The following is a 20094-nucleotide window of genomic DNA, read 5'->3' as shown; positions in this document are numbered from 1 at the left end:
TCAATCCGATTTAAAACTGATGGTGAAAATTGTCCATGGCAAGACTCTATCCAGCCAAGCTGATCTTCCAACTGGTATACAAGAAAGTTGGAGCCTAATTGATGAAAAATATTGTTTTGAATTAGCAAAGTCCTCAAAGAATTCAAGCTGACATTAAGAGGAACTAAAACAAAGAACAACATTTTGACTTTTTTATTTTGTTAATATTTGATTTGTTTCCCTCCTGAGTGATTATATAATGATTCCTTCCACCTGATCTGAAAAAGTGTTTAAAAAAAAAACCAAACAGGACACATTTATTTGATTTTTTTTTTGCAGTTGTGTTTTATAAAGCCAGCATTTTCAGCTGTTAAATTGTCTTAGTTTCTGAGCAGCGATTTGTTATTTTTTTCTCACAAATATAAAACATCTCACTGAAAATTCTCCAAGAGCGATGGCTCCATGATTTTTGCCAGGGGTTGGGAACACAGCGGGAGAACCAGGCAACATTTGCAAGTGGGGCCCAATGTAGGTTATAAATGAGCGGAAAACTTGGCCCCAGATGAGATTTTCCATCTTGGCCCAATGAGAGCTGCCCTGATTGGTCATGAGTAGTCTGTGAATAGATTGAATGGGCAACTTATCTGGGGCCCACTTGGGCCAACTGAATAATCGAACTTGTGCAGTTCACATGGGGCCATAGGGCCTGTGGATAATACCATAGGGGCAATTGTTCAGTTTAAAAAAAAAAAAATTATAATCCACGATCCCCAAATAGGCTACAATCATTGGTTGGAGAGAGGCTGCACGCTGCTTAGAACATGAATACATGCATATTTTTTTCACATTGCAAGCAGCTATTTGTTGCGGTTTCAAGATTTATAGTATTACCTTATGACACTTTAAAGCCGAGATAGGCTCCTAAAAAAGTCACTTTTAATGTAATATTTCTCTGATATACAATTGTTGGTGCAACTGGCTGAGACCCGGAAGTTTCCCTTTCGCTGGGGTGATTAGGGGGTAGCTGAAGTCCCCACACCCTTTCATGTTTGAGATAATGCAACGGCTCCCATGTGTGTGTGAATGAAGCGTTTCAGCCGTATTTTTTTTTGTTTGCTCCATGATGGTCACTGCCAAGTCTCTGTATGCCTTGAGCCCATTTTACATACTTGAATAAACCTAAAACAAAACAACGGCAGTGTTAACCGATTTCAAGTTTGCGATGGCGAGAGTTAAACTGTAGAACAAACGGGACACATCGCACTCTCATTCATTGCTTATTATGAGCATTTCTTTCATGAAGGCGGTACACTGTTAAGATTCGAGCTGCTAACAAGTCCCAAAAAAATCACTTTGGAAAATGTAATTGTAACGCGCGCAAAGCTGATGAAGGGGATATTTAATCAGCGAAAGGAACGGCACGTTTCGCGCAAACAGAAACGCTTTCTTTCGCAGCCCACTGAAGTCTGCTGCCTGCTCTCCAAGAACAACAACAACAACAAAGGAGTCAGCAGATTGGGTTGTAACCGCCCTTTAACGCATCACATCTCAAGCCCATCCTCTTTGGGGTTTCCAAGTTTTCAACTTCACGAGTGACGAGCGGGGCATGTCCGAATTATCTTAATATAGGCTAACATATGTCCTGGAAATGGTTCGGACACGTCATTCGGACAGCACAGAACACTTTGGTTGACACCATGTGGCTTCCTTGCAAATGCACTTCGAAATACGCTGCCACTTCCTTCAGTCGTGGCGTCTTCGCATTTTGGCTCCATGTTCTGCGTCGAAGCAGCAGCAGCAGCAACACAGCGGCGTTCATGCCGGAGGCTGCGGGCTTTGAGGGGGTGTCGGGCCGCGCAGCGCTGCATGAGTACTCGGTCTCCAACAGCGAGAGCTTCTGGGCCGCTGTGGCGCGCCAGAGGCTGAGCTGGATCCGTCCCTTCCGCACGGTGCAGGACTGCGACCTGAACCATGGGAAGATAAAGTGGTTTGAGGGCGGAGAGCTGAACGTGTCTGGTGAGATTATCTTCCCTTAAACTTTAGTTGATCGGATGATCGGATCAGATGTCTTTACTCTGTCTGCATCTGCACACTGATCTACAAATCTGCGAAAACGGTACCTTGAACCAGGGGCGCCGAAGGGGGGGGGGGGGGGGGGGGGGGAAGGAGTCTAGGGGCCCAGAGAGGCCCTAATAAAATTATAATACTGACAACAAATAATATGACACTAAGTTATTAACTAACTTATAATCACAAATATATTTTATTTACAATTTACTGGTAACAATAACTTTATTTGTTTTGGAAACATTACGTTTATGTTTTGTATTTTTCAGGTAGCCTAATTTAGAGTTTAGAATCAGAGTATCAGTATCAGGCGCCCCTGCCTTGAACGCACCACGTGCTGATGAGTGGAGCAGTAAATTACATTTTCCACCTCTCTGTGTGTTTGTGGCCACTTGCAGTGAACTGCTTGGACCGCCACGTTCACACCTCTCCAGAGAGGGTGGCCCTGATCTGGGAGAGAGATGAGAGGGGGTCAGAGGTCAGGTACACCTACAGGTCAGTAGTTTGGAGTCAGTGTTGCACTTGCCTTATTTCCTATGGCGACGGTGTAGTTCATTAAAATGTCTTTGCAGAGAGTTACTGGAGATGACGTGCCGCGTGGGAAACCTGTTACGGCGGCGTGGCGTGAAGAAAGGGGACTGCGTCACCATCTACATGCCTACCTGTCCTCTGGCTGTGGCGTCCATGTTGGCCTGTGCCCGTATCGGTGCTGCCCACAATGTGGTGTTTGCAGGCTTCAGTGCAGAAGCCCTCGCAGAGCGAATCAGAGATGGTGAGTATTTATTCACAACAACTTTTAAAGCCGGACTCTGTTTTCTATCAATGACGGAGCAAATGTCTGTCCTGGAAGGGGTCGTTAAGTGTCACTCAACTCTGCCGCTTATCTCAGCTCTGGGGAGGGTTTGTCGTCTTTCAGCTCTCCGTTTTGATTTCCCAGAGCAAGATTAAAAAGCTGTGAAACCTACAGTTTCTCAGGTGGAATGGAGTATGTCTGTGTCAGGTGTGTCAATAGCAAGCACTTTGAGGACACAATGGCTGAAAATTGAATGAAGGGATATAACGGTTTCCTTGAAGGTGGCGGTATGTACTCTGCCTTAGGCAGTGTATTGTTATTAGTAGATAGTGTTCATCACACTCACAGGTTTGAAAGCAAGGCAGCAATACGTGCTTGGAAGTAAGTAGAAAAATGAAATCACTTTCAGTTTTAAATCCAAATTGAAAAACGATAGCTGCTGTCGTATCGTAGCTGCTGTATGACTCCTTAATGCCTCATCTGTACGTTTCTTCTTCTTTATCATAGAAGAAGTCTGTTGTTGGGACTTTTTCTGATATAACATAACCCAACTTGTGCTATTATCCAGACAGGCAGGTTATATATGGCACAGTTATACGTCACAACAGAGTTGTAATAATAACTTCTCTGCTTCATTCCATTTGTAGCTCAGTCCAGCACCGTCATAACAGTGAACCAGGGTGTTAGGGGGGGAAAGTTCACAGAGCTGAAGAAGACAGTGGACGCAGCCGTGCAGAGCTGTCCAACAGTACGACAGGTGTTTGTTGCTATGAGAACAGATAAACCGGTCACCATGACGACGAGGGACATTGCCATGGAGGAGGTAAGAGAGCGGAGAGCCAATCAAAACAATTCTAATACATAACACACTGACTCACTTTGCTATTTTTACCCAATAAGGTCCTAAACGGAAAAATAAATCTGGTAAAATATTTAGTTCATTTTTGACTTGATCAACTTATCAAATAATCAATAATTTGTTTGAAAGCTCAACATCTGAACAGTATTACCATGAGGTGTATTTACAGCTGTTCTGGAACTTTTAGTCATTTAACAATACAAAATGAAGAGAACATCTGAGCCAACTCCCATCCACTGAAAAAGAAACGGGGGGAAGGGATTAAATCAGGCTCTGCTGTGTGAGATTGTCTTGTTAAGTAATTAGGTTAATTCTTTTCTGCGTTCAAAAGGCCTCTCCGCTTGATTATTAGAAAGCTAACTTGCTGTCCATGTTTCCACTCGTGACATTTCTTTGTCAACTCACCGTGTGGTGCAGGAGATGCTAAAGGAGGAGGTGGTGTGTGAGCCAGCTGCTATGAACAGTGAGGACGTCTTGTTCCTGCTTTACACATCCGGCAGCACGGGGAAGCCCAAAGGCCTCGTTCACACTCAGGCTGGATACCTGCTGTACGCTGCTCTCACTCACAGGGTAAACGGAACCCACTGGCAGAACATTTTCATTGCTGTCAATGTGTCAGACGCTGGATCTTAAGACTGTTTTTACTAGATGTTTTCATCTAATCAGTCCTCCCTCCCGTCACCAGTATGTCTTCAGCTACCATGACGGGGACGTGTTCGGCTGTGTGGCAGATATTGGCTGGATAACTGGACACAGTTACACGGTCTACGGGCCCCTCGCCAATGGGGGAACCACTGTCTTGTTTGAGAGCACTCCCGTTTATCCTGACCCAGGTATGGCGGTCAGCCACGCGGCCTGATTTTATCAGCCTTAAAATGATGCTATATCCTAATAAGCTTCCCCCAAATGGGAGGGTGTCTTTAAAGCATACCTGTCTTTTGTCTGACCCGCAGGCAGATACTGGGACATGGTTGAGAGGCTTAAGATCAACCAGTTCTACGGGGCCCCCACAGCAATACGCCTGTTGCTCAAGTACGGGGACCAGTGGGTGAACAAATACGACCGTTCCACCCTCAAAACTCTCGGCTCTGGTATGTGAAACTCTCAAACCAGAAGCTTTTTTTGGCACCTGGTTCTCGTCTGTGTGGCTGGTTAGTTAACATGTTTCGGCCACATGCCGACAAGCAGCACAATCCTTTAGGCAGCAGCACAGGCTGGGATCTCCACAGTTTGACCATATTATCTGTAATACTTCCAACAGCAGTGTAGTAAATGTCTCATTTTTAAGAATTTTTGGAACTCCTCCCCTGTTCAGTTTCAGCCCACCTTTGTCTCTCAGCCATTTTTATCCTCACCTCTAAATAATTTGCATTCATTTCGCAGTTGGGTTAACCCCAGATGTGTTCTAGCTATTGTGTTGTGCAGTCTAACTTAAAACTAGATGTGAGGATGTGATACATTTACATCATTCATACAAATACAACTGCAGTGGCTATTTTTTCCCCATTGTTGTCGGTTTGTTAGTTTGCAAGCTCCCTTTTTACTTCCATTATTTATGCTTCCATAAAAAACGTCCGTGTGTCGTGTAAAACAGGGGTCTAGGCTTACATGTGCAAAGTCCCATGTAAGACTGCCCACTGATGGGTTTTTGTCATGTAGCGAAGAGTCATGCAGCAAATTCCTGGCATGAAAAGACACGCACGTGCGACATACTTATAGTATACACAGCACTGTTGTGTCAACACGTCTGAGTCGCAGCAAGGCCAGCACTCGTGCATCTGTTTGACCGAAAACTGAAGCTTAAAGGAAAATTCTGTGATTTTTCAACTTTGGTCCCATTCTTCTTTGTAATCAGGAATCAATGACTGATAGGCAGTCAGATGAGTACTGAAGATTTCAGCGTGAGACTTCTTTGGCAAAACGTCAGTAGAGACCTTTGCTATATTACTTTCAGATATCGATGATAACTATCTGAGTCTGTAATTGGCACATTCCAGCATTTTGACTTTGCCACGAATGTAATATCACACTGCAGCTGTTTCTCATCGTGTTCCTGCTTGTGATGGGTCCACGATCGAAGATTTTTATGACCTGCAGGGTTTTCCACCCAAATACAGCCATTTTAAAAAAGGAAGCATCGCCTTTCTAATTCAGTGTTAATGATTCACCAGCTAACAGAACCACCTTTATCAGCAACGACATTATCTGTAAGGGGTCATCATTCTCTCACATCACTGTGGAAGAATTTCAGCCCACTCTTCCTCACTTAATTGCTTTATTTCATTGAGCTTTGCAGATATTTGTTTATTCACCGCTTTCTTAAGGTTCCAGTACAGCATTTCATTGTAACACCTTGATTCTTTTCTTTTTTCCAACCATTCTATCATCGAGTTGCTGATAAGTTTGGTTTTTAGTCAAGCTTTAGCTGTGAGACAGATGGCCTCACATTTGACTCTATAATACTTACACAGATGAGTTCATGCTTGATTCAATGGCCATAAGGCAGCTGTGCTGCCATGTTCTTTTTTAGAGAGAAGAGGCTTTCTCCTGCAACCCTTCCAACGTCTTTCTCTATTTGTACTGTCATGAACTTTAACATTTGAAATTCTAACTGAGGCCTTTAGAGTCTGAAGTGTGGCTCTTGAGCTTTCTGCAGTTTCTCTGTTTGCACTGCACGGTCTGACATTGGTGTGAACTTGCTGCAACGTCTACTCCTGGGAAGATTAGCAGCTGTCCTGAATGTTTTCCACTTGTGAATAATCTTTCGTAATTTTAAGACCTCGTAGGTACCGTTTTTAAAACAAATCCCTAGTATATAAAACTTGAGACTTGAAAGAGGGTGTACTTTCTTTTTATGTGGCTGTATAAGGGAACATTGGCCCCATATTGTGGAATTTTTCTTTAACGTATGCCTCACAAAAACACTTAAAGCTTCTTCCTCCTAACCAATAAAAAATATATTTTTACATGGTTTTATAGAAACATTGACCCCATGACAACAAAAAACCGAAACAGTCATGGTGTTTGATCAAATACATTAAAGCAACATGATTGGATCACATGATTAAAGCCATGATTGTTCTCCTGCAGTGGGGGAGCCGATCAACACTGAAGCGTGGGAGTGGTACCACAGGGTGGTTGGGGGAGGACGCTGTCCTGTGGTGGACACCTGGTGGCAAACAGGTAACTGTGAACACCCTGAGGGGAATATGTTGGCTTTTGAAACACCACTTTAATGTTAGAATGACAGTTGATAATAAAGCAGTTGATTTTAAGAAGACATGAGCAGTGGTCTGGTGCCAGATGTTCAGCTGAAGAAGACGTATTTATTTAAGTGTTTCTTAAAGATAATTAAGATAGGAGCAGGCTGGTTTGCTCAAGGATGAATCCGCACATAAACATTATACCTCTATGTTAGAACCTTATAATTACAATCGGTTGGGCCTGAAACATTACATTTACACTCATTACACTTGAGAGTCAACAACCAGCACATGATAAACAGCTCATTCGTACAACTGGTTATCAAAATTGACTCATTCAACAAAACAAACAATAAAAACCAGCTCGTTAAAGGACTAAGACATCCCTTTACTTATTGCTGAACTGTAAAGCAGTATTGTAAAAATTCAACTTTGTCTTGCTGTTGGCAGAACTGAACTATTTCTTCAGCCAAGATACTTTTGTGAATGCGTCAGTGTGTTCTGTTCGTGGGGCTCTGTACGGTGTGTTGTCTCTAACTGGTCTGCAAAATGTCAGCAGTGTTGGGTTTGCACAACTCATATTATGCTGTTAGTTTTAAAGGGGAAGTTAAGTTCATGAACTCTTCCCCCAAAAACGTCCACGTCTGCACTAAAGCGGTCCGTCTTAAAGGGAAAAGCAGAGTCAGATACGTGCCTTTTAATGACACTGCTGCATAACATTCATGACCGTGGTTGTGTGTGCATACACACACACACACACACACACACACACACGTTATTGTAGCACGTGGGCGTGTACACATTTTAAGATTTTCTGTCCACTGTGGACCTGAGAGGGAAACCAGATGTTTTCTTGTTGAGGAGTTAAACATCATTGAGAGAGCAGTACATTAATTCAGAGGAAACATTGTGAACATTTTTATTGATAAAGTTTCAGCCATTTGATAGTTTTTTATGATTAAAAACACGTAGAAGCAAAGTCATGTGGAACAGATTTCTGCGCACTTCTGTGTTATTGGCTAACAGTTGGATGGATTTCAACAGCAGGATGTGGATGTTGTAACTTCGATCGAGCCGAAACGCAGCAACTTATATTTGCTGCCCTTATCAGATTATTTATTTGGGAATGCAGGAATATTGTCCTCCACACTTAGATAACTTCTGATGTGACATTTCCACAACTGTAGCTTATAATGGGACATAATGACAACATGTTGTACATCAGCAGATTTTTACTAATAACCTCAATTTTGCGGATGAACACTGGACCGGACTGACACTGTATTTTATCCTCGGTCCATCCTAATCAGCTTGAGTACTGAGTAAATGGAGCAAAGCCGTGTTAATTACCATACAAATGGCAGAAATCTATAATTAATTGATGATAATTAAACATCAGAGCATCGTGAGCTTGAGAATTACAGACACAGATATGACCCAAATATCCGACTTCAGTAAAAAGGATTATGTTGTTATGTTATTTTGCTTCAATTAGGGCTAAGTGGCAGTATTCATAAAGGACATTTGGTTGATCTGGATGCAAGTAGCCCATTTAGAAAGAAAAATAGAGTTTGATCTGTTGTTGGCAAAGGGCCGCCATTGGATTATCCAGGGTAGGAGAGGTGATAGGATGGATGAGCACGGAGGGTTGAAAAGCAGTGAGTTTACATCAGGACAGAGGTAGAAAAAATGTAATGTGGAAGCGGGGCGGGCCTCAGTCTTTATTATAAGACAACAGCAGGTGATCGAAAGTTGCATCTCTATACAAAAAAAGCTAATAGGCCTGTTTTGATAAATGAGACGCTATCTTTGGAAGGGCTTTTCATCCTCCAGTCTCACAGTTAAGAGTTGTCTGATCGGGATGCCGGCCTCTAATGCTATTGTGGGATCATCTGTTGTGTCCTACTTTATAACGGGTCTGCTGTTTCCGGCTCTGGTGCCACCAACACCACCAGGCGGATTACGAGAGCCCCTGAGGACTTGGTAGAGCTAATAGCATTTAATTTACTTAGTATGGCTGTAATTCCACAGTCTGCATCTGGAGTCATGAGAAAGGATTATGCCGGGACTCACAAACAGTTACATGGCACTGTTATTTACATGCTTCACTTTTGTTCCTGCACTGTACTAATGTTTTTGTAAAAATTTAATTTTATCGAGTGAAAATGTTGTGAAATCAATGCAAAACAATGGAATCGTAAAAAAAAAAAATCCTATGAAAGGATGTTTTAAAGGATGCAACCTGCCAGATCTCAATAGGCAGAATGTTACACAGTCTAAAAGCAGAAGGGCGATCCCAGCTGGTGACCCACTGGGATCGCCCTTCTGCTTTTCTGCGTAAAAACCAGCAGACTCCTTTCATTTGGACTGGGACGGGGAGATTTGATGTCAAAGGATGGACATCAAACAGAGATCTGCTCCAAAAACTGATTTCTAGTGCTCTGCTGCGTATTTTATTCAAGAAGTCGAGCTTCTGATGCAGCAGCCAAAGACCACAAAATTTGTGCTTATCCAATATCTAATATCGCTAAGCGAGTTCATGTCTTGACTGATTGAGCTGTTTGTTTGGAAAGAGACATGTCACTGCATGTCAGGTTTCTAGACATGTTGACAGACACAATTGTACTAAATGAGGTGGGAGCGGGTAAATATACTGCTTCATGAAAACAATGGTGGCTTGGCAATGAGCCTTGAGGAACACCACAATTCAGTTCCCCATTCAAAAGATTATCGTCTGTGTTACATAGCCATTAAAAAACTAAAAAAATCAGTCGATACAAAGAAACGTGGTTACTGTTGTTTATTTTCAAATCGGTCCCACATTCACATCACATTGTTGAAAGAAAACTTTTATTTTGTAGCCCAAAACAATAAGGATTCTTAGTTACTTTTTATTATTGCCTTTTAGACTCCAATGTAAGATTTTGATATACATTTAAAGAAAAGAATCTTCTGTAGCTATCCAGCACCTCAAGCAGGTGAAGGGGATAAAACTGACTCATTGTTTTTTTTTTTTTTATATATATATATATATATATTTTTTTTTTTTTTTTTTTTTGGATAGTGTGAAAACTTTTTTCATGAATTCAGCTGTTTTTTAAATTTTATTTGTGAAAGTGCATCTGCCTTGTTTTGCTGCGTGCCCTCAGAAACGGGTGGCATCTGCATCGCCCCGAAACCATCAGAACCAGATGCAGAGATCGTTCCAGGAATGGCCATGAGACCCTTCTTTGGCATTAAGCCGGTGCTCATGGATACAGAGGTAAGGTGCTTGGCTGTGTGTGTGTGTGTGTGTGTGTGTGTGTGTGTGTGTGTGTGTGTGTGTGTGTGTGTGTGTGTGTGTGTGTGTGTGTGCGCGCGCGCGCGCTTTATCCCTGTGCGAGGGTCAGATTAGGATTATAAAATAGCCACCAGCTGTGTCACTTTTGATACCCACCCTGCTCTCACCCGTCAGTCCCACTCTGTGCGTGCAAAGTCCCCTAAAAACCTGTCATGCTGATTTGTTGCCATTGGGGTTGCTTTTGTAATGCACAGATTGTGCAGACAGTTGGAGTGATGTCGTTGAGCTGATCTTTCTTCCTCTCTCAGTATGTGAACACACACAAAAACATTTAGAGAGCTTGAACAGGGAGCTTTAATGTTCCATTTCTAACACTCTTAACTGTACATTTTTTCTGTCATTTTGTAAGCTGATTGTACAATCCAGGGAATAACGTGTACAGAATACTTGAACTGACTGATTTGAATAACACTGATTCTAACTTATTTATGTCACGTTTGTGTCTGCTAATATTTAACACTGTTTGGTTTCACCAGGGCAAAGTGCTGACTACCAACAACACATCTGGAGCTCTGTGCATTGCTCAGCCTTGGCCTGGTATGGCCAGAACTATTCATAACAACCACCAGAGATTTATTGAGACCTACTGCCAGCCTTATCCTGGTACAGTGTGTTGTGTTCCGGGAACAAACAGCCTTTGTCTTCAGTTTTTTTCTCTCAAAATCCCTGTTTTCTCCATGAGGAGAAAGACTCTAAATCCCTCTCATACTGTAGGTTACTTCTTTACTGGTGATGGTGCATATCGCTCTGAGGAAGGGTACTACCAGATCACAGGACGGCTTGATGATGTCATCAACGTGAGCGGTCACAGGATTGGGACGGCCGAGATCGAGGATGTTGTGGTAGATTCACTTTGCACACTTGTTATTTCACTGGATACGCTAAATTTGTCAATTTTCCATGAAAATTCAGCATTGGCTTTTTGGTGATGATGGATGGTTTCTTTTCTGCAAAAACTGCCCAAATTCATAAAATGGCGGACGGTCCTGACTGTGATTTCTATGACAGAATCAGTGCCCTGCAGTGGCTGAATCTGCAGTCATCGGATACTCACACAGCATCAAAGGAGAAGGTGTGTTCTTTGCAAATGTGCAAATCGGTCAAATACGTATTTTGCAGTTTATAAGTACAGATAAACGTCCGTCTCTTTCGCTTTGTCAGGTGTGTACGCCTTTGTGGTGCTGAAAAAGGGTGTAAACTCAGAAGAGGGGGACTTGTCCAGGCAGCTTAACAGTATGGTTTCTGAAAAGATTGCCAAGTATGCTTGTCCAGACTTAATTCAGGTAAATTTTGCGCCGCCATTTTTAAATATCAGATTTACATTTGCGACTGACTTTACTCTGAAACTTGGTAATATTTCTGGTCCGTGTCACAGTTTGTTAAGCGACTGCCGAAGACACGCTCGGGTAAGATTATGCGCCGGGTGCTGCGCAAAATCGTGGAGTGCGATCTCGGCGGTTTGGGTGACCTCAGCACGCTGGATGATCCGGCGGCAGTTCAGGAGATTATTCAAGGCCACCAGAAGCTCTTAAGTAAATAATAACCATGGTAACGATCTTCCTGAATCATATCTAAAGAGGAATGTGAAGGTTGCACCTGCATTTTACTCCGTTTCCATTAACCACACTTGTGCCTTTTTTAGAAATAATGATTTTAATGACCAAATATATTGGTTTCATTGTATATATGAACATTTTAAACAATCGGGTTATAAAATGATTTAAAACAGTGTGTAATCCACAGATGTGCTCTGTTCTCAGTAGGTATTCCTACAGGAACATTCTGTTTGATAACAAACTTCACACCACACTGCAGTTGTAAACATAATGCAATAAACTACAGTTATATTCACATGAATTTACATAAAAGTTGCATAAGTGTCTTTTCTGTCCAAACTGTCGACTTGATGGGTGAATTATCAGAGTCCAACACATTCTGATCGGTGTCTGATTCGCCCCCCCAAGCCACCAAATATTTATCAACTTTTATAAAATCGGAACCTTTTTAAACTGTCCGTTGACATAGAAACATAAAAACTGCGTGCGTACTTTAGTCCGAAAAACTGCCGGACTGAGCTGAAAGTACCGTTGTCAACAGCACGTAACTGATACCAGCTGACGAACCGAGTCTTTGCGTTCCCGCCTCACACGCTGATGCTTCCTGCGTGTCCTGTGAGGTCACATGACTTCTTCTCTGAGGCCGGGGTTCCCGCTGGCTCCTTTTATCTTGGTTAACTCCCACCGACCTCCTCCACACAGCTTCAGCTGGACATCGTGATACTGAGAAAAACAAAGTAAAAAAAAACCTTAAGGAGTTGGGACAGTAGATTTGGAAAATGAGCAAGAACAGTTTTAGAGTAAAGGTGATCATCAGTGATCACCTTTATCACACCGAAGACACTCTGATAAAGCAGTCCTGTAGGGTCCCATTTGTTTACTGGTTTTGTTAGAAAATCAAAAATACTTTTCCCCCTCACACAGGTCTGAGATTATCATCTGTAGTTCCTAAAATACTAATCATTTTAATAAAAATATATTATGATCCGAGGCACCTGCCAAGTCCAGGAACCGTTCCACCCATTACATCAAGTGAATTTACAGGTTGTTTCGTCAGCTTTCAGCCTACCTTTTCCAGGCTGCTACGGTGTCCCAGACTGACCAGTGTCATGCCCAGGTGTTTACAGGTTCGGTACAGCTGTGCTTCAGCTTCCTCCGTCAAAGCGCTGGTGGCCTCATCCAACACTGATGGATAAAGGAAAAAAAAAGAAATCAACATCAGCAGGTTGGAAGGTGTTACAGTGCATCTAAATGGCAAAACGTAATCCGGCCAGAATAATCAAAGTTTTGTATTCCTGCTTGGTTAAAATACTTAGCGAGGATCTAAAGAAACACACGGGCGTATTTGGGCTGCAGGTAGAAGAGTCGCGCAAAGCAGAGACGCTGCATTTCCCCTGGCGACAGGACATCATACCTGTAGAGGGGGAAAATAACCCCCAAAACATCAGAATAAGGTTTTTACATTTTTTTTTCTCCATTTAGTGTCTTTGTGCTCCTGTTCATACCAGTTCCAGTCCACTTTTTCATCCAGCCCACCCGTCCGTTTCAGGAGACTGGACTGTGGCACACAATCACATTTAATTCAGCATTAGTATATGGAAAAAAAACAATGATTTTCTAAGGTTTAAGCAGAAAGCCTACAAATGGATGATTGGTACCCACCACTCCAGCCAGCTCCAGGAACTGGATAATTCTGTCATCATCCACTGACCCTGAAAATCATTAGTAAGCACTAACAGCAGGTTCCACAGGTAAAACAAGATAAGATGCAACTGTTTTCAGAGCTAATTATATAACAGATATTTATTGCTTGTAACTACCGAGTCGGATACCTGATGCAGGGTAAATATCCTTCAATGGGTAGATCACCTGTTGAGAAGAAGAGTTCCTGTAAATCATTCGTTAGAAATGTGTTTGTGTCATAGAGTTTAGCAACTGTTACAAGCACAGCATCTTTGGCGTTGCTTTCAGCAAGAATGGAAGGCGTGTATTAATAATTTGAGAAGTTGTAGGCTCCAAAGAGGCATATCCCTTGAAGGAAGCATCAAAGACCAACCTGTTCACGCAGTGTGCCATCAGTCAAGTAGGGCCTCTGTGGAAGAAAGAGGGTTCCTCTGGGCCCGAAACACGTGGTCATCTGGACAAAACCTAAGACACAGAAACGGACAGAGGGTGATGAGGCCACAGGTGTGTACACACCTCACAAATTATTCAATTTATTGTCCCCAGTTGGCTTATATTCGGTGATCTCTTCTGATGTTTTAGCTTGGCGAGAGAAATAAAGACTAGAACCTTCTCCTTCCTATGCAGAAATGGGTTAAATTGCACATTGATCCCTTCTTTATCCTGCACGCAAAGTACTGATTACCCTCAGAAAACACTTTCATGCTTCCTGCGCGGGACAAAACTGTATTAAAAATAACTCCGGGCCCAGCCCTCCGGCCGTCTCACCGCTGTCGGCTTCCCAGAGACGGTTCAGGACCCGCAGCAGCGACGTCTTGCCGGTGCCAGTGTTCCCCACCACAAGCAAATGACTTCCCTGGCTGATTTTCAGACTCAGATCCTCCACCAGCGGCTCGTCCGAGTATGGAGATTTGTACGAGAGATGATCCAGGATGAAGGCAGTGTCCACAGGGCCAGCGTGGACATTGAAGTCACTGTTTGACACAATCATGTTAAAAGGAGGAAAAAGGTTGCTGGCAAACTATTTTTTTTTCACCATCCTCTTTTCTCCTCGTGGTCTTGTTTCTATTTCTACATCTTTTGCATACAGCCTGTTTCTTAAATCATCTTCCCTTTTCTGCAGCTCGGATTAATGAAGGAGCGCTCCCACAAACCTGTCAAAGTCGTAGCTTTCCCCTGACGCAGGGTCGTAGTCGCACTGCTTGCGTAGGATGTCATCCATCACCTCCCTCAGCTCCCCAATCCTGTCCACAACAAACACGCACAGATTCAGTGATGGAGATGGCGCGCACATATCCTGCTGTCATCATTTATCTGGCAGGAGGCGAGTTTAAGTATGCAGCGTGATACCTGTGGGTGTATCCAGCCACGTCTGACAGAGTAGTTGACAGGTCTATTAGCTGAGTGAAGCCATTTATCAAGTAGATGCACACAAAGGCATTCTGAATAAAGAACCCAAGCAGAGAGTAAATGAGACACAGATGCAGATATAAAGACTGCAACAACAAGCTCCACTGAACACAGCTTTGAATAAGGCGTGTGAAAGTTTAAATTGAACATGTCAGCGGACTCTGTCCGCTGTGATGCTAATGTAACTTATGAAGACATTTAAGAACAGGCGCTTGAATTGAAAAAGAGCGCATTGTTGGTTTTTTTGGGAGGAAAAAATGGGTTTTGGTGCCACCTAGTGGCCAAACTAGAGACCAAAATCATAATTTCTGCAGCTCACCAATGGATTTAATCTAAATTCTGAACATAATCAAACTGTACACCCATTTGATAACATTTTATAAGTGGTAATATCTTTTCTAAACAATTTTCTGTCAAACATTGTTTCCTTTTATTATTACATAAACAACAAACAAAGATGCTTCAAGTCATTGTATATATAATTATTTAGCTTTTTCCCCCTTTGGCCGTACAGCAAAATGTTTTTCAATATTTTTTTTTTTTTCCCCAAAAAGAGACCAGTTTAAATCGACAAAAACAACAACACGTGCCTACCTTACTAATGAGTGCACTGAGTTCACCAGGAGTGAGACCGTCATAAACACCAGTAAATATCGGAATGGCGATTATAATGTAGCTGAGGAAACCTCCGAGGTAGTCAAAGGTGTTAACCCCAACTGAGAGAGCAGGGGCCATGGGTTAAGTTAGCCGGTTTAATCAAAATAAGACTTTACAATGATAGATTTCCGTCAGTGTGGTGGATGAAACGCAGATTTTTCTTACTGTAAAGCCAGAGCTCTTTGTTTATGAGAGTCTTCTGAGTCTGCAGCAGAGCCTGCAGTCGTCGGTTGGTTCTCATGTGCTCCACTTTCCCAGCTCTGAAAGTAGACACAGTTGCATTTCTTCAACCTGGCTTTCTGGGGATTTCATGAGCTGCATCGTGCATGTCTTCAAACACAGTAAAGGTAGGGTTTCTGCATGAATGCGGAGAACGGGACTTTTACATATGAACAAAAGTCCATCGCCAGATAGGTTCCCACAATGTTGATTAAGTCAACGAGCAGCAGGTAGGTCTCTGTAGTTTGGATTTGACTGGAGTTAAGCATCGTACTGCTGTGTTTTTAGTTTTCTCGGGCTGAAAGGGAGCAACCGGGGAAACAAAATGAAGTGCCCATTAAAACTGTCTGATGCTTCAGATAAGAATGGAGGGAATGCACTAAAAAACAGGGATGGGCAGATCTGAAGAGAGTACTGCTGTTGGGGAGCTCCTGTCAGCACAAACAGTGTTTGTAATACAAAAACAAAGTCTGCACTGTAAGTTTGAGTTTTACATGATGATCTAAGCCTATGGTACATCTTCCTTTGGAGGCATTATACCAGCGCACATGAGAATTGTCAATAGCTCCTCACCTGTAAAAAGCTGCAGACTCGGCATTAACTCGGATCTGCATGTGTTTGAATCTGGAAAATGAAAGAAATATATAGAAGTATGAAAATTGCGTTTACACACGTTTTAAAGCATAAAAACAACCAAAGCTGATACAATATCTGGTGGTCCATGCTCGTCACACATTCCCCTTCAGGAATAAAATAAACTCAGGAATAAAAGTTCAAAGCTGATGTCCATCCTGTGTTATTTGGAAGGAAAAAGGCAACGGGCCAAAGTCAACACATACTTCCTCTTAACATAGGACTGACTTCCTTGATTAAAACCGCTGGGAAAAAAACAGCATCAAATGAAGCTTGCAAAACACCCAACTGCTCTGCAAACGGTTGGGACAGCAGGCCAGTTAAAGCAATCCCATGTACAAATTCTCTCATTACACAAACGCACCGTGGATACAGTAACATGTATTGAAGTTACCTGAAGTCTCCCTCCAGTTTTTCTTGCTCAAACAGGGTGGACACAATTGGCCCCATTAGCATTTTATTGGCAATGGTTCCAACTACAAAATATCCAAAGATGCTCACAGGACCGATCCAACCGGTGCTGCAAAGCAAGGCAGCTTTAGTTAGGTAAACACAAAGGCATTAAAATGCATTCAGCAATTTCCTGACATGAACAGCTTACTTCAGGTCTTTCCACATTATCTTTGGTCGGTTTAAAGTCAGGACTTAACATAAAGAGGAGTCTCTGATGGATTTCTGTTTGTTAAATAAAAAACGACTCCCCGCATTGTCATCCAACAGACTGGAAACACCCGACTCCGACTCTTTTTCACAGTAGCCGCTTTTGCCGCTCGTAGATGTAAAAAGTTGGACGATCTTCCTCAAGAAATAGAAAGTGCAATGTTTCCATGCATTATGCTCACCTGTGGAAGCACTGATAAGTGTAGTAGGACAGTGTGAATGGCGAGACAATCAGGCGACTGGCCATGGTGCTCATCTGCTTACACAACCTCTCTGCATCCTGACTGATCCGCTGGTCTCTGCAGGTTACACGCAAACAAAAGTGAAAACAAACCAAAACATAACTCCACCTGATATGGATATCCCGCATATAGCAGATTGACATTCGTTCGGACATACTCGCTGATGAACTGAAGTTGCATTTATGTCTGATTGAGAAAATGTTCATGCTTACGGGTTATCGATGTCCTCTCTGAGAACATTGAGGGTGTAATAGACTCTTCCCTGGAAATAGGCCGAATGGAGGCTCTCTGTCAGCGTCTTCCTCCAGCTAACATACATCTGATTGCAAATGTACTGATCCAGACTTTTCAGCTGCGACAGAGAAAGACAGCAATGATCTGTGGTTTTCAGATATGCCGACAGGTGCCAAGGCTCCTCAGCCAAGGTTCCAAGTAAACACAACCAACCAAAGTGTGTGCGGGTGTAAAATCAACATGTCAGGCTGACCTTGTAAAGGCATAAAACCTCGTGCCATAAAACACAAAGATTTGCTGTGTAAAAACATCTGGAGTAGTGGAAGCACAGCATCTGTCCGAGTTGTGACAAAAATGCCGTTTTAATCAAATACAATCAATGCTGCGACGGTCCACACTTAGCAGTTATTTAACAAATAGCTTAGTGTTGGTAACACACACCAACAGAGCAAAGTCAAACATACAAACTCCTGCAGAGGAGATGAGATCACAAAGACCAAACCTTTTGATCAGTGATATACAGCATGTGGAGGCACCATCTGCAGGATAAGAATCTGTGATAGAGAACTTAAATTGTGTCACTGTTGTTTAACACGAGGAGGACTTTGTGGACGGTTGTTCGAAGAGCGGCCTTTAAAATGATCAATACCCAGAAACTGCAAACTGATCCGAAGAGCAGAGCAAATTGTGAAAAAAGCTCAGGGGACAAAGGGACAACTTTGGACAAAGGACAGATTCTGCGCAGTAATAATGGAACTGATCTTATTTGTTCCCGAGAGGCTGAGATAAAAGCATCTGGAGCAGTAAGACGTGGTCCGCCTCTGTAACCTCTCACTGTTGCATCAACTTACTGTGGAGTTGAGTAAGATGAGCGTCACGGCTGCTCCCACCAGATTCCTGAAGCCGGAGAAATCTTTATCTGCCAGGACATTGTAGAAGCGACTAGGGAGGACACCCACTTGGTAAATGATCAGCTGCTCTGATGGGGAAAGAGGATTGCTTTGTCAGAACCAAGTTTAAATGGAGACTCGTAAAAAACAGTTTGAGCTGATGGTCAGCAAGAAAGTACTGAATGCAGTCGGCTGCTGTCATAAGCACAGCTTTAGAATATCACAAAATCCCTAACCAGCAGGGGAGGAAATGAGAGACATTAAACTCAAATGTCAAACATTTCATCACTAGCTTACCCCTACTGTGTCGATTAACTTCCTCTTTTTGTACTCTTCCACTCTTGCATAAAAGTCTCTGTAACTGCAGCTGTTACCTGTCAGAGTGACTCCAAGCAGAGTCCCAAACATCAGAACACTTTGACTGGTCCATGATGGGAACAGGACCCTCTGGATGCCGCAGAGCCTCTGAACAAACCTCCAGTCCAGCTTTGGCCTGAGTTACAGAGAGAACGACTGAGACGTTTGCATTTGAAAACTGGGACATGTGAATCTTGTACATCTACTTTCTGTGTTCATTCATGATGCACATCCTGCAGAACAAGCATAAAGCCTAAAAACTGAGCTGTCAGTGCAGTACAGGAAGATTTCACTGTATGCCTAATTATGAGTGAGCATTTCTCAAAACCTGAGAGAAAACATCTAATCTAAATAAAGAGAGGACCAAGAAAACCTCTCGCCGTCTTGATCTTTAAAAGCGCCTTTTCTTGCAGGCGTGATACGGTTTTCTTACCTTTTTGCCCCTTTTCCACTTGACTTCTCTAAGCGAGGCATCTGCACTGGCTTCAGGGAACTTAATTCTGCTCCCACCTCCAAGTTCATAAACGATGTTCGTGTTTCATAAAGGGACAATATTCTCCAGCAGGTCGAGCTAACTTCTGAGTAACTAGCGGAGCCAGCAGATTTGTAACACCCGTCAGCTATGACAGCGGTAAGCAAGGATTGTTGCAAACAAAGTTAAACAAAATGCCCCAAATTAACGGCCTTCATTGTTGTTTCAAGGCTCCGCGGGTATGTTTAAACGAGAAACGGGCTCAGTCATTTCTGCCCCTCAGCGCTGCAAACGGGTCGCCACAGTTAGCAAATGTTTTGTACGGCGGCTGCCAAACGACGGACTTCCGGTTTAACCGGTTTCCCTCTTTCATTTCAAAATAAAAGTTTCAGTATCTTTCTGGTTTGAAAAAAAATTCGGTTACTATTTTTTTTCTTCAGTTTTTTTATGTACTGAAAAATACTACCATAAGCACTTTATAAAATACGTAACTTTACATAAGTTTACATATAAAAACAGCAAAGATATGTATAAAGCCATTTACTGACTGACCTTTAGTGGGTGCACAAGTTAAATTTTAACCAAACAGGGTTGCAGTGAACCATTAAAAACTCTGTTCATTTGTGCTGGATTTTGCTTTTGTTTTCATCATCTTGGCTAAAACCATTAAAATACCTTCTACGCTCTGTTGTTTCAACACTAATGTGAAGACGGTGGCGATTGTTGTACTTTATGTTGAATAACTTTTATAACAGCATTCGTCTTCATATAGCCAGTTGTTAAGGAGTGATCTGTGAAATATCTGTAACAAAAACAGCCAAGTTTCTATCATAGTTGTCA

The 20094-nt window shown here is 42.6% G+C and overlaps 2 protein-coding genes across 2 annotated transcripts; one reads left to right on the top strand and one right to left on the bottom strand.

Moving 5' to 3' along the window:
* Nucleotides 1-1524: 1524 nt before the first annotated feature.
* LOC142374724 (acetyl-coenzyme A synthetase 2-like, mitochondrial) lies at nt 1525-12109 on the top strand. Its single transcript, XM_075458496.1, has 14 exons — nt 1525-1995; nt 2445-2541; nt 2619-2818; nt 3487-3662; nt 4116-4268; nt 4384-4531; nt 4652-4789; nt 6789-6881; nt 10051-10163; nt 10718-10844; nt 10956-11083; nt 11250-11313; nt 11403-11524; nt 11617-12109. Exons 1-14 carry the CDS (start codon nt 1617-1619, stop codon nt 11779-11781), a joined length of 2103 nt encoding a protein of 700 aa, XP_075314611.1. The 5' UTR covers nt 1525-1616; the 3' UTR covers nt 11782-12109.
* On the bottom strand, nt 11953-19577 carry abcd4 (ATP-binding cassette, sub-family D (ALD), member 4). The gene is made up of 19 exons (XM_075458497.1): nt 19216-19577; nt 18800-18918; nt 18387-18514; nt 17514-17653; nt 17242-17358; nt 16794-16919; nt 16340-16390; nt 15713-15807; nt 15485-15606; nt 14831-14922; nt 14635-14724; nt 14249-14454; nt 13854-13945; nt 13630-13666; nt 13460-13509; nt 13303-13355; nt 13135-13211; nt 12867-12982; nt 11953-12520 (listed from the first exon to the last, which is right to left on the bottom strand). The coding sequence occupies exons 1-19, from the start codon at nt 19302-19304 to the stop codon at nt 12419-12421; spliced, it is 1902 nt and encodes a 633-aa protein (XP_075314612.1). The 5' UTR covers nt 19305-19577; the 3' UTR covers nt 11953-12418.
* Between the last annotated feature and the right edge of the window lie 517 nt (nt 19578-20094).

Source organism: Odontesthes bonariensis, chromosome 24 (genome assembly GCF_027942865.1).
Source record: "Odontesthes bonariensis isolate fOdoBon6 chromosome 24, fOdoBon6.hap1, whole genome shotgun sequence".
In the NCBI taxonomy this organism is placed as follows: domain Eukaryota; kingdom Metazoa; phylum Chordata; class Actinopteri; order Atheriniformes; family Atherinopsidae; genus Odontesthes; species Odontesthes bonariensis.
Note: the sequence above shows the minus strand (reverse complement) of the source record. Positions and strands in the feature narration are given on the sequence as shown.

What these genes read in the sequence shown, in the direction of transcription:
- abcd4 (XM_075458497.1), bottom strand. Translation starts at nt 19,304, where the DNA reads ATGAACTTGGAGGTGGGAGCAGAATTAAGTTCCCTGAAGCCAGTGCAG. An exon ending in TCTCTGGGAAGCCGACAGCG is followed by an intron (nt 13,946 to 14,248) that starts GTGAGACGGCCG and finishes TCTGTGTCTTAG; the next exon opens with GTTTTGTCCAGATGACCACG. An exon ending in TCCTGGAGCTGGCTGGAGTG is followed by an intron (nt 13,356 to 13,459) that starts GTGGGTACCAAT and finishes TGTGTGCCACAG; the next exon opens with TCCAGTCTCCTGAAACGGAC.
- LOC142374724 (XM_075458496.1), top strand. Translation starts at nt 1,617, where the DNA reads ATGTCCTGGAAATGGTTCGGACACGTCATTCGGACAGCACAGAACACT. An exon ending in GGGACATTGCCATGGAGGAG is followed by an intron (nt 3,663 to 4,115) that starts GTAAGAGAGCGG and finishes CGTGTGGTGCAG; the next exon opens with GAGATGCTAAAGGAGGAGGT. An exon ending in GGACACCTGGTGGCAAACAG is followed by an intron (nt 6,882 to 10,050) that starts GTAACTGTGAAC and finishes GCGTGCCCTCAG; the next exon opens with AAACGGGTGGCATCTGCATC.